Source organism: Ochotona curzoniae, unplaced genomic scaffold, assembly GCF_017591425.1.
Source record: "Ochotona curzoniae isolate NIBS_2020 unplaced genomic scaffold, NIBS_Ocur_1.0 contig_2599, whole genome shotgun sequence".
NCBI classification, from domain to species: Eukaryota; Metazoa; Chordata; class Mammalia; order Lagomorpha; family Ochotonidae; genus Ochotona; species Ochotona curzoniae.
In genome coordinates this window covers 10046636-10059114 of record NW_024465520.1, presented here as the reverse complement: position 1 = coordinate 10059114, position 12479 = coordinate 10046636, and the positions used below count along the sequence as shown (strand labels likewise).

The 12479-nt window shown below is 46.4% G+C and overlaps 1 protein-coding gene across 1 annotated transcript in view; it reads right to left on the bottom strand.

Moving 5' to 3' along the window:
• Window positions 1-6634: 6634 nt before the first annotated feature.
• ARHGEF26 (Rho guanine nucleotide exchange factor 26) overlaps window positions 6635-12479 on the bottom strand; it is a 110943-nt gene continuing 105098 nt past the window's right edge. Inside the window, exons 12-14 of the mRNA XM_040974927.1 lie at window positions 9134-9201; window positions 7529-7633; window positions 6635-6852 (exon numbers count right to left, since the gene is read on the bottom strand). Of these exons, the coding sequence (XP_040830861.1) occupies window positions 6710-6852; window positions 7529-7633; window positions 9134-9201 (316 nt within the window). The 3' untranslated portion in view covers window positions 6635-6709. The remainder of the gene's footprint in view (window positions 6853-7528; window positions 7634-9133; window positions 9202-12479) is intronic.

Here is a 12479-nt window from a genome sequence, read left to right as displayed (position 1 = left end):
TATTTATGTTTTTCAGTTAAAAACTTTGTTTCATTGATTTTCTCTTCCATAGAAAAATTGCTTTATTTATATGGAAAAGCCTACAGTAAGGTCAAAGCAAGCATTCCTTTATAATCAGTATGCTGAGAATCACATCGAGATCACATCAGGCTTGAGAAATGTGTGGTCCTTCTCCAGAACATTCTAAGAAAGGGGGACAGTGAATTCTTTTATCAGCTTTTTTTAAATCTTTGGAAAAAAGTAATAACTTGGCATTCATGCAAACAAAACAGATTTAATCTGCACAGCTAATATGTTAGCAATGACATGTGAATATGGATTTGTAAAAATGACTGCATACATAGTATTTCTCTTGTAAAAACATTGTTTCAGAAAAAAAGAGTGCTTGGTTGCTTTTCAGCTTCATTGAAGATCTTGTAACTGCAAGTACCTTAAATACCATGGCAAACCTCTTGGTCTGAACCTACAAAATGTTAATGCTCTCACAGCAGTCTTTGTTTTTATAGATTTATTTATCTTTATTGGAAAGACAGAGCTACAGAAAGAGAAGGAAAGAGAGAGAGAGAATCTTCTTTCCACTGGTTCACTGCAAGGACTGGAATGGGGCAGCTGGAGGCCTGGAGCGAGGCTCTTTGTGCAGGTCTGTCACGTGGGTTCTGAAAGCACTGGGTCTGTCTTTGCTTTCTCAAGCCATAAGCAGGGAACCGGATCGGAAGTGGAGCAGCTGGGACTCGAACTGGTGGCAGTGTGCATACTAGAACAGGACAGCTGCCCCTCTCATCACAGTTTTGGGCATCTGGGGGAGTTTTTTGTCTTGCTGCAGCAGCACATTTATGATGTAAAACTCAAAAGTATTTCATGGCACAGTGGACAGTGCTCAATTTACTCCTCAGTTTACCTAAATTTTATAATGCTCTCATACGAAAACAATTTTCATTTGACATTACATGTCTTTGAGTCCATCCTTTGCATGTCTCTCATGATTTTCTTTGACTTGCATAGCTGTGCAGTACCTGGCTCTAGAAGAATCACTTGGAGTAGATTACATAGTAAGGGACATACTGTACAATCAAACGTTGATTCACTTGGACGTAGTGACTGTCGGGACCTCAGGACACACGCACACATACTTCCATTACTGTTTATACTTTGGTGGTAAACTTTGGTTATGAAGGCGATCTTTGGTGACTTGAAAATCTGTTGCAAAACATCCAGTGAAGAAAGGCTGGCCTGATACGAGCTATCAGGGGGCCCGTGGTAGCTGCCCACCAGTGGGGCCGGTCCTCTCCCGCTGTGCACCACGGGTCGCTCACGACAGTGGGTGCGTGGGAGGTTGCAGGCTCCGTTCCTGAGTTGCTGCACTAGTAGTGCCCAGCGCGTGCCTGGCTGGCTGGCCACTGGCACGAGGTCCCTGATACTCTGTTTTTCATTTCATTCATGTGTAAAGTTTCTTTCCTTTTCTTTCTCTGATTTTCTACTGTCCTTTAATTCTACTTGATTGACACGTAAGTTTGGTAGTACATGTTTGTGTTTGTATATATACTCGTTAAATGTAATGATATGTGAAAAACTATGTATGTACACGTACTTGAGCTGTCTAAGCGCTGCTCGAGCTGCCTGCTGCTGTGCACTTGTTGGCTTGCGTTCTGTGTCCGGGAATGCTTCGTAGCTATATGAACACAAGCAGAAATGTTCTGTTGTGTGGCATTATGGCCAATGTAACACAGAGTCTGTGGCCCAGCTTTATCAGTTGCTTTTTTCTTGAATTGTGCTTTAGTGTCTAGAAAATCATGCCCAATCTCGGGGTCACCTAGATATTATCCTGTGCAATCTTCTAGGGACTGTACTCTTGCATTTTATTTGTAGGCTCGAGTACCAAGATAAATGTGTTTCTTAAATTTGAGTTTTAGTCTGTTTACAGTCTAATCAAAGAAGTCACCCTTACTCCAGCCTTATAAGATATGTTGAAACATGAATTGTGACCCAGGAAAATCAACTGTCATTTTTTTTTTTTTTTTTTAAGTTGGAAAGTCAGATTTACAGAGGCAGGGAGAGACAGAGAGAAAGATCTTCTATCTGCTGTTTCACTCCCCAGGTAACCACAACAGCCAGAACTGAGTCAATCTGAAGCCAGGAACCAGGAGCTTCTTCTGGGTCTACTATGTGGGTGCAGGGTCCCACAGCTTTGGGCCATCCTCCACTGCTTTTCCAGGCCACAAGCAGGGAGCTGGATGGGAAGTGGAGCAGCCAGGTAACAAACCAGCACCCATATGGAATGCTGGCACATACAAGGTGAGGATTTAGTCACTAGGCTATGGCACCGGGCCCAACTGTTTTTAATGTGCTTGAGAAGAACACATATGTTGAACTTGTTGCTGTCCTACAAATGTCCATTACATAAAAGTACTAGTTATCAAAATATGCTATATATGTGTTGATTCCTTTTTCTAGAAAAGACACAAATAGGTTTCATGCTATGATTTTGGATTTATTTCTTGAGTTTCTACCAACTTTGCTGCACTTATTTTGAGGCCACGTTATTAGGAGAATTTGAGAGCCAGGCACACTGGCTCAAGAGGCAAATCTTCCCTTGCAAGTGCCAGCATTTCATATGGGCACTGAAAATGGGCAGCTGCTCCACTTCCCATCCAGCTCTGTGGCCTGGGAAAGCAGTAGAAGATGGCCCAATGCCTTAAGACCCTGCACCCATGTGGGAGACCCAGAAGCGGCTCCTGGCTCCTGGCTTCGGTCGGATAGGCTCAGCTCCAAAGGTTGTGTCCATTTGGGAAGAGAACCAGCAGACAGAAGACCTTTTTCTTTGTCATTCTCTCTGTAAATCTGACTTTGCAATAAAAACATTTTTTTTTCCAAAAGAAGAGTTAGAATGTATTTAGAATTATCACAACTTGACTAAATAAAACCTTTATCCAAACAGGTGGGCAGCCTGTGGGGTTTTGGTCATAGCTTTCATTTTAGACACCAAATCTCATCAAACAGTAATATCGCTCTGCGGAGTGAATGCCGTTTTCTGCACACTCTTTGATGTGCCACTAGATGACAAGCTTCGCCCAGCAGCTTCCACAGGAACTGTCCTCCGCTCAAGGGGGCTGCCTCAGCCCACCGCCACCCCCTTTCGGAGAAAGTCCTGTGAGCGCTCAGAGTCGGGTTATAAAGAAACTGCTGCTTTCCTGGTGTTGCTTCCCTGTCCTCTCCCTTGAGACCCTGTGAGTCCTGCTTTCCACCACGGCTGCTAGCCTGTTGACGATCCCAAACTCTCCTACCGCTACCTCGTTCAGTGTTAAATAGTGTTGTATTTTTCTTAAAGGGATTTATTTTACTTGATGATTTTAGAGAACAGAGAAAGAATTTTCCACCCACTGGTTCATTCCCCAATGTCCGCAATGGCTGACTAATCAGCAGCTGGCATCCAGGAGTTGCATCCCGGAGGTGTCTGACATGGGTGCAGGGGCCCAAGGACTTGGACCATCTTCTGCTGTCTTCTCAAGTCATAAACACAGAGCTGGATCAGAACTGGAGCAGCTGGGACTCGAACCAGTGCCCATATGGGACGCCGGTGGTGCAGGCAGATGCGCTTGTTACACCACCACCCTACTGGACCTGGGTTTCATTTCTGGTTGAGATTTCCTTTGTCTTCATTGTCACTTTTTATAGTTGTTATGTATTACACATAAAAGTCGGTCTTTATCTCCATGAGCAAAACAATTATAATTATTTTACCATCTTTATCTGCCAATTTTAGTATCTAGCATCTTGTGGGTGTGTGTGGCTTTTTTTCTTTTTTTGGGGGGGAGGGGAGTATCAAAATCTCTATTTCAAGTGTTTGATGGACCTTGGTAATTTGCCTTTGTAAGTCACTGATGCTGCCAATACCTTCCAGAGATGTTTTTACTTCTGCTCAGCTATAAATATGCTGAGGCCTCTTCCGCCTTGCTGGTTCATTCCTTAAATGTCTGCAACAGCTCGAGGCTGGGCCGAGGTGAAGCTAAGCCTGGGACTCAGTCATCTCCCATGTGGCTGGCTGGAACCGACGCACCTGGGTCCTCAGCTGCTGCCTCCCAGCATGCGCATTAGCAGCTTGCTGAGCCGAAGCAGTGAGGACTGCAACCAGGACATTCTGATCGAGGGTGCACGTGTCCCAAGTGCAGGCTCACCTTCTCTAATGCAACCCCAGCTCTTGCCCTCAGTGCCTGAGCGAGACATGGAGATTCCTCGTGTGAGGAGGCGCCACTGCTGTCTTGAAGACGAAGCAGTCTCACCGCAAGGAATACAATGCTCCCTGGAAGCTGTGAGCAGCCTGGCTGACCAGCAAGCAGAGGAACCTCAGAAGGCCACAGGGACGGCCGCCAAGCAAGAGAGTCCTCCCAGTACCAGGAACGAAGACACCAGGCTTCAGATGGGAGAGGACCTTGCCGACACTTCCGGTTCAGCCCTGTGAGATGCAAGGCTGCAAATACACGCATTCTATCCTGTGCCTCTCACTGTGGAACTGCGACACAACAGTGAGTGGTAAGCCATGAAGCTTGGAGTAATGTGTCATGCAGCAAGGAAAACTAATATAGACATCATTCTTCGCCTTCCATCGAGAGGTGAAATTTTACAAGCAGATCCTGGGTGGCCAAATTAGTGAAGAGGAGCCAGTTTGCAGGTTCATGGCTACTGGAGTTAAGAAACAGCACAGCCCATCTCTTAAAACAGACTAGTCTAGGCCAGGCGACAGCCACCTGTAACCAAAGGGGAAGCATCATTCCCCTCGATATTAGGCACAAACGCCTTTGGAACACAAGTCCGATTGGCCATAGAGGTAAATCAAGTGTGTACTTACCTGAAAGTCTACAGTAAATAAACACACCAGCACAGCAGGACAAATATATACAAAATCTTTATAAATTCACATATATTTCCAAAAGTGTACAATTTATTGGGACAAAAATGAACATCGTTTTCTTCCCAAGCAAGGTCCCTGTACAGTTCAGAATAGGTATTCAAAGAGACTGGACTAGGTTTGAAAAAAACACTGTATCCTGTTAAAAACCATTCTCAGTTGAAACACTGTGCATGTGTTAAATCCCAGCTGTATTACAGCGCTTTAAGAACGTGTAAGCTACTTGCTAAATAAGGCTTTGATTTTATAAGATGCGTATCTTTCTAAATCGCTTAACATTTCTACTTATAAGTTAATTCACAGGATTCATACGGTTGCTTTTTAGCTTCAGCTGCGTATTAGCAAAAACGATACAAAATGATCCCCCTGCAAGCAACGAATTCAGCTTCTTTCTTAAAAAAAAAAAAAAAAGACATTAAATTACAACTTTACAACTTGCAGCCCATCCTCTAGAAAGTTGGTGACGTCACTGAAGAGGAGGCAGCCTTGTGCTGTCAGTCTCAAGCTGTCTCTTGTTACTGGTTTAGGACTACGAGGTCACTGACATAACTTCTTCCGACCACAAGAAACTTGGGGCCTGGAATGTCTTCTACAGCCACAATTGTGCACGGGTAAAAGCCAGCGTTTCAAAGGTGACAAGATCCTGGTGCCCCGACACCGGGCTTCTGTCACTACTCATGCTACATGGCTGTCACCCAGAGGCTGGGACACGTCACAGAGATCTGAGCGCTCCGATTGCGTCCACGTGCTAGCTGCCAGGAAGGTCAGTTACCCCCTCTCCATCGTCTACGCTCTCATGACTTCTCTCTCCTTGCACTAGCAGAGGGAAAAAAGAAATCTTCTGTAGAAGCTCACCGTGAGAGGAGACCTTGAGTCCAGCAAGCAGGGACATCAGTGCAAACAGACCAGACTCTCACGAAGTAGCTACCGCGATGGCTTTCTGACACCATTTTCCCTTTTTCAGCTGTTACTGAGCGTCCCAGCCAACTCCCTGTTTGGAAGCTGGAGCTGGAAAACCAAGTGTTCTCCAAGGCAAAGCAGCCTCAAGTCAGTGTTTTTCTTACCTACTTATTTGAGGACATTTTTAACAAGCAGATTCTTATCCTATACTCGGGATCTCTTCACACATGGGAACCATCTATATTCCATATGATGTAAAGTAGCTTAGGTTTAAAAAGCTATGCTTATCTAATACCAATATTGAGTGAAATGGAATTCTTAGCAAAATGCTGAAGTGAGGCTCCCACCTTTCCTTTTCATGAGGAAAAGGCGGCAATTCAAGTGTCAATTTCCCTTTCCTGGGAAGAAGTTTAGAACAAGATGACAGTTCATCTTTTGAATGCTACCAGCTCCTCTTGAAATTAACATGTAAAAACTAAGAGCCAGGAGAAATATTTACAAAGTAGAAAATTCCTTAAAGACAGAACATGTTGCTAATACTGGGAGAATCACATAGAGGAGCTGCGTAGACAGGGCCGTTTCAGTGATGGGAGGACGCAGATCAGGGCACAGCACCCGGGGCACAGTTCTGTGCCAGGACACGATGACACTGACAGGTGCTGAGACAGCCTGTTCCCTGACGTGACTAAGCAGCTCGCAAGGGGTGGTTATGTAAGAACTGAGCTATATGATTGGCTGCATCCGGTATGTTTTTTCCAAGAGAGCAGAACAACCTGGCAAGCTTAAAGGCAAGTGTTTCCATCCTTTTCATTAAATAGATTGTGATGAAATGAACAATGACACCAACACAGCCCATCAACATGTCGTGCAAATCTCGCAGAAACAAGAGGTCATGGCAGTGAGAGGCTACACGTTGGTCTCCAGGCCCAGCAGGCGGCCCATTCTCTCCACGTTCTTGTCAATGGTAGCCTGGCACGTGATCTCCTTGGCACACTCCATCGGAAACCAGCCTCTTTCTCCATCTCGAAGTCGCTCCCCCTCGTACCAGCCTGCAAGGCAGAACAGGGTCCACATGGAGCACAGGGACATTCGGCAGTCCTTACCGGGGCCAGGCTCCGAGAAGCATCCAAGAGCCACCCTCGCCAGTGTGGGTGCCGTGGAAAATGGCGGGTGAGAAGTCAGAGCTGGGACAGAGGACAGAGACCCCGGGGGAATAAATGAGCAGAGACCCTGAGGAGAGAAGGCTGAGCGGGTGTCTGAGCTTGGACCAAGCTGTGATAGGGCTGCTGAAGGTGAGGGCAGAGGAAAGACGATCTGGTTTTGAAAGAAAGGAAGAATCTTTGGAGCTGACAGTAGGTTACTAGGCGACTGGGAAGGCAGGAAAACACTCATGGTTCTCTCTCAGCAGCAAATCCTACAGCTGCATTCTTATTCGAAACAGAAACACAGAGACAAACTCAAGTGCAAGTGAGTGACAAAAAGGCATGCCAGGAGGCTGTCGGGACAGCAGTTTCAAATGCGTCCAAGTGCCTGGGATCTCTCTGAGAAGCCCAGCACAGCAAGTGGCATCTTGGAGGAGGAAAAGGGATAAGAACAGAGAAGACACAAAATTGACCTTGGAGACAGAAGGCAGCACATGCAATCTCAGACGTGGACGCGGCATTCGTGTCCGAGTGTGGCTGCGCAGGCCACAGCACGCCGAGGGCCAGGAGCCACTCCACTCACCATCGCTGACACGCTGGTAAATGAGGACCACGTCTGCCACCTGCAGTGAGAGCTCGTCCGGCTGCTTGGCAGTAAAGGACCTGATGATTTCAACCTGGGTCAGGGCTGTGGGGAGAAGAGGGCACGCTGAGCACACTCGACATTCCTGTGCCCGAGGGCCTGCGTGCACAGCAGCCACTGGGATTCCTCTCAAGAATCAAGCAGGCTTTCTCAGGAATTGGTCGACTTGGCTAAGATCTCTAAAAGCTCAGATTCAGGAGGTTTGTGATGACACTTGGACCCCCTTGGTGCCAATGTCGACTGGCCACGTTGCAATGCAGCAGAAAACCACCTCTGAGCACTGGGGAAACCGAGGCCAGAGCAGTGGGTGATGCAGCAAAACTAGCCATCTGATGACACCACAGCACTGCCTCCTGCTCTCTGGCTGGTCTCAGGTGCTTCCCACAGCTGGCCAGAAGCACAGCACACAAGACGACCAAAGGCAGAAGCTCTCAGCGTCAGGATTTCAACTTATACCAAAATCTTTCAATTTTATTTCACATGAACTTCTTACAAAAGGAGCTCCGCGGGCTGGCATGATAGCGCAATTGGCTAATCCTTCGCCTGCAAATATACCAGCATCCCGTATGGGTGCCAGTTTGTGACCTGGCAGCTCCACTTCCCATCCAGCCCCCTTTGTGTGGCCTGGGAAAGCAATGGATGGGCCAAAGCCTTGGGACCCTACACCTACACAGGGCACTCGGAAGAAGCGCCTGGCTCCTGGCTACAGACAGGCTTAGTGCCAGCTGCGGTAGCCACTTGGGGAGTGAACAAATGGATGGAAGAGCTAAAGATAAATAAATCTTATAAGAGGTGGGACTTGAAGACAGTGTTTAGAGAACATTTAAGAGCTCTCCAAAATGGTGACACCCAACAGAAAATGACTAACTTCAGGGTCTCGCTGACATGACTGCTTAGTTGGATCATTTTTTAAAAATGTAAACATAACATACACAACTTAATTTTAGCTAACTTTCAAAACATGCTGGATCTGCTGTTCATGTTACCATCATGATTTCTGAGTGTTCCAGGACAACACATTTTCCTGCCCCTAATTCCTTGGACTCAGCCTTCTTAACTAGAATTATCAAAAAGAGCTAGCTACTAGAGCACAGTACACCAGAACACAGCATCAGCATCTCTTGCTTAGTACCTAGTTCTCTTGAAGGATGCAATATATTTTCTTAATCTTATTGCTTAAAGAGACCAACAGGGATAGTTAATTAATTTTATTTAGGTCAAATTGACTGGTTTAGATCCAGACTTAAATCTGTAACTGTTACCCACTGAAACAGCTCAAAGTTTTAGCAAGGTTTTCAACAAGTATTATTGAACTGAATCTTCACAATAACCTGTGTCATGTATATTGATGTACTTGACTTACATCAGGGAATCTCAGGGCTGATTCAGCATGCTTAAAACTGCACCTTGCATTTGAATGGAGACCCCCTGATTTGCAGAGCAGGGGCCAGACTTGAGGGAACTGGCGGTATAATTGGTTAATAACCCAGCATCCAGCAGGGGGCAGGGCGGCTCTGTGTTCTAGATAGAGCGGGCTGGACTTACAGGTGCGGTCAGCAGGCTGCTTCCCACTGCTGTGTCCCAGGGCTGTTATCCAGCGGGCTCGCTCGCTCCTAAACAGAGGACAGAGACAGCTGAGAATCAAGGAGCACCTTCCAGAAGGCCAAAGTTATACCCAGAAAACTATGGCGAGAGTTTCAGAGGTGTTTAAGGCTGCCCTTCTGAAGGATGAGTTACGTCAAAATGACAATCTAGGTAATAAACACATAAATAGGAAAAGTGCCATCAAAATATTCTGAATGAATCCAGCTTCTGGTTAAATGCAACGTCTCTAATGACTGTATAACACATGATAAAGGGGTGATATTGTGGCGTAATGGGTAATGCCACCTACTGGGACCTAGCACTCCCTGGGCACATCCTGGACCCTGTGCTGCTCCACTTCTAATGCAGCTCCTTGCTGGCATGCCTGGGAAGGCAGCGGAAGATGGTCCAGGAGCTTCAGCTCCTGCATCCACGTGCTTAGCCGGGTCATCTGAAAGGAGCTCCAGGCTCTTGGTGTCAGACCAGCCCATCTCCAGCCATTTGGCCATCTGGGGAGTGAGCCAGTGCATGGAAGAGCTCGCTCGCTCTCAGTAAGTTTTCAACTAACTAAATAAATTTTAACATTTTCTGCTACCTTCCCTGTTACGTCTGCCCCTGTCACGTCTGTGTCCCGTCCCCTCTGGGTGGGCTCGCGTGTTACGGCGGGAGTGCAGGTGAGTGTGGGCACCATTTTGATCAACATTTGTCAATAAATATCCGTCCCCAACTTTCCCTTAAAGCGGCAGATTCTTAGATATTTTATGTTTTGCACCATTTAGAAATATACAGCTTGGACTTCTTCCATCCCCTGTGGAGGCTCCAGATGGGGGTGGGTGACCTCAGAGTTCTCAGCCTCTGAAGGCACTCCTCTTCCCCGTGGTCTCCTTAGCGGTTGGGATGTAGTCCTTGGTGTCCGTGTTGATGGTCTTCAGACCAGAGATGGTCTCACCAAGAAATCGTTGATCCCACTAGGATAATAAGACGCTGGACTTTATGCTTGGTAAATACTTCCAATGAAAGAACCTCAACTGAATTTGAACTGTGGTAACGCAGCAAGGTGGAGAAATACACCATAGGGAGAGGGTTCGGGGAGGGGTGGAGGGAATCTCAGTGCCTATAATACTGTGTCACATAACGCAATGCAATTAATAAAATATATATATATATGTACATATATATATAGCTTGCCTTAATCGCTATTTTCATAACTATGATGTTACAAATTTTTTAAAAGAATGAGTTCTGCCCTAAAATTCTGAATGTGTTTTGACCTTTTACAGATGTTTTTTAACTTTGTTTTAAATAATTTAAAAATATGGAGCTTGACATGGATTTGCCAATGAATTTTCCAGTCAGTATAAAAAAAAGAAACAGCAGCGTAAATGAACAAATTATAATTACAAAAAGATACTTAGTACACCATAACCTGCTATTTGGTGTGTTAAGTTATAAAGTTGGTTTTATTTATTTTTTTAACAATCTGTCGTGCGGCAGTTTTCCGGCCAGTCCTTCCATCCCAGCACCCACACCTTGGAGAAGGCGGGTGCTGGGCCTGTCAGTGCTTAGTTACCAAACATGAGTGCACCTGTACTGAAAGATACACTCTTCGATCTTTTTAAAAATGTTCTGAAATTCTTCACATGGTTGAATAAATACAGCACAAAGAATCATTATTACATAAACCCATAATTACATGAAATAGATTATTTGATTAAATGAGCAAAATATTCAGATCAATAAGCACCATTTCTCCAAGTGTTTTATACTGAACATCAAGTATGAGAGTTGCGATTCAATAACACATGCAATTGTAAGCCTCTTAAGAAGCATTCATTAAACCCACTGCGCATGTCAGACACCCACCCCTTTGCAGGACCCTCTGCAAATCCGTCTGCAGGATGCCAGGGTTGATGGGGGTTCCACGGCAAGGGGCAGAAGCCAACAGCAGTTTTCACTCCGCTGCCTACCTTCATAGGGAGACCTTCACGCTGTGCAAGGGTTTTCTCTCACCATAACCTGCACCAAAGGATGCTTGCCTCTTCATCCTTAGCCCCGGATGCAGCTCCCTCCATGCCAGGCAGAGCTGATGACTCAGAGCACTGCACAGTGCATGCCCTTCCACGGCCTTCCCTCCCGCCCTTCTCACACACACACACACACACACACACACACACACTTCCCTCCGTGCCTGCCCAGTGACGACCACTCAATATTGCTGTTTAAAGCTCTCTCCATGTCTTACACAAAATCATCAAACGCTGGTTCGAAGTGATGACAACTTTGGCAGTGTGCACAAATGTATACCCGTGTACACCTGCTGCCGGATCAAGAAACACACGTTTCAGGTCTCTCTCCAATCAAGAACCACCTGCTGTGCCACCTGCTGTCCCCATAGATTACCTTCACCTGCTTTGTACTTCAGAAAATGAAATAGTCCACGTTCTTCAATTTGGCTTCATAAAAAAAGATTTATTTGTTTCTGGCAGAGTTACAGAGATTGATGGGGAGAGATCTTTCATCTGCTGGTTCACCCCTCTCTCCAAATAACTGCAAGGGCTAGAGCTGGGCTGTTTGGAAGCCAGGAGCCAGGAGCTTCTTTCTTTAAGGTCTCCCAGGTGAGCGCAAGGGCCCAAGGACTTGGGCCATCTTCTGTACCTACTCAGGCTACAAGCAGGGAGCTGGCTTGGAAAGGAAGCAGCTGGAACATGAACTAGCTCCCATACGGGATGATGGAGCTGCAGGTGAGACAGCGTGCTGTGCCACTGTGAGGCCCCCGGGTGTTGGAATTTTTTTTCCCGAGGCAGAGAGATGAAAGAGGCACGTAGGGAAAAGAGCTCACACCCACTGATTCACTGCCTAAATGCTGTTATGGCCAAGACCGGGCGAGGCTGAAGCTGGGAGCTGGCAACTCAATACAGGCTTCCTGGGAGTATACACATGAGTGGCAAGGACCCAGCGATCTGAGCCATCACTACCGCTTATTAATGTCTCCATCAGCAGGTACCTAGAGTTGGAGCCTGGAACTGAACCCAGGCACTTGGATTTGAAACATAAGCATCTTAACCACTATACTAAGTGCTGCCCCCCGTGTTCAGCTGCCCGTGCTTATCACGTCCACTCAGATTGAATACGCGAGCCTTGTCTCTCCCGGGCCGCCGCCTCTGATGGGTGAACCCATACTTGTATCCCGCACTCCAGAGCACCCTTCCGCGTGACCCAGTAAATGTTCAAGAGCAAGCCTCCTGAGGGAGGATCCTCACCTGCATGCTACTTTATCTCCAGTACGCTTCCCAGCATCTAATAGGGG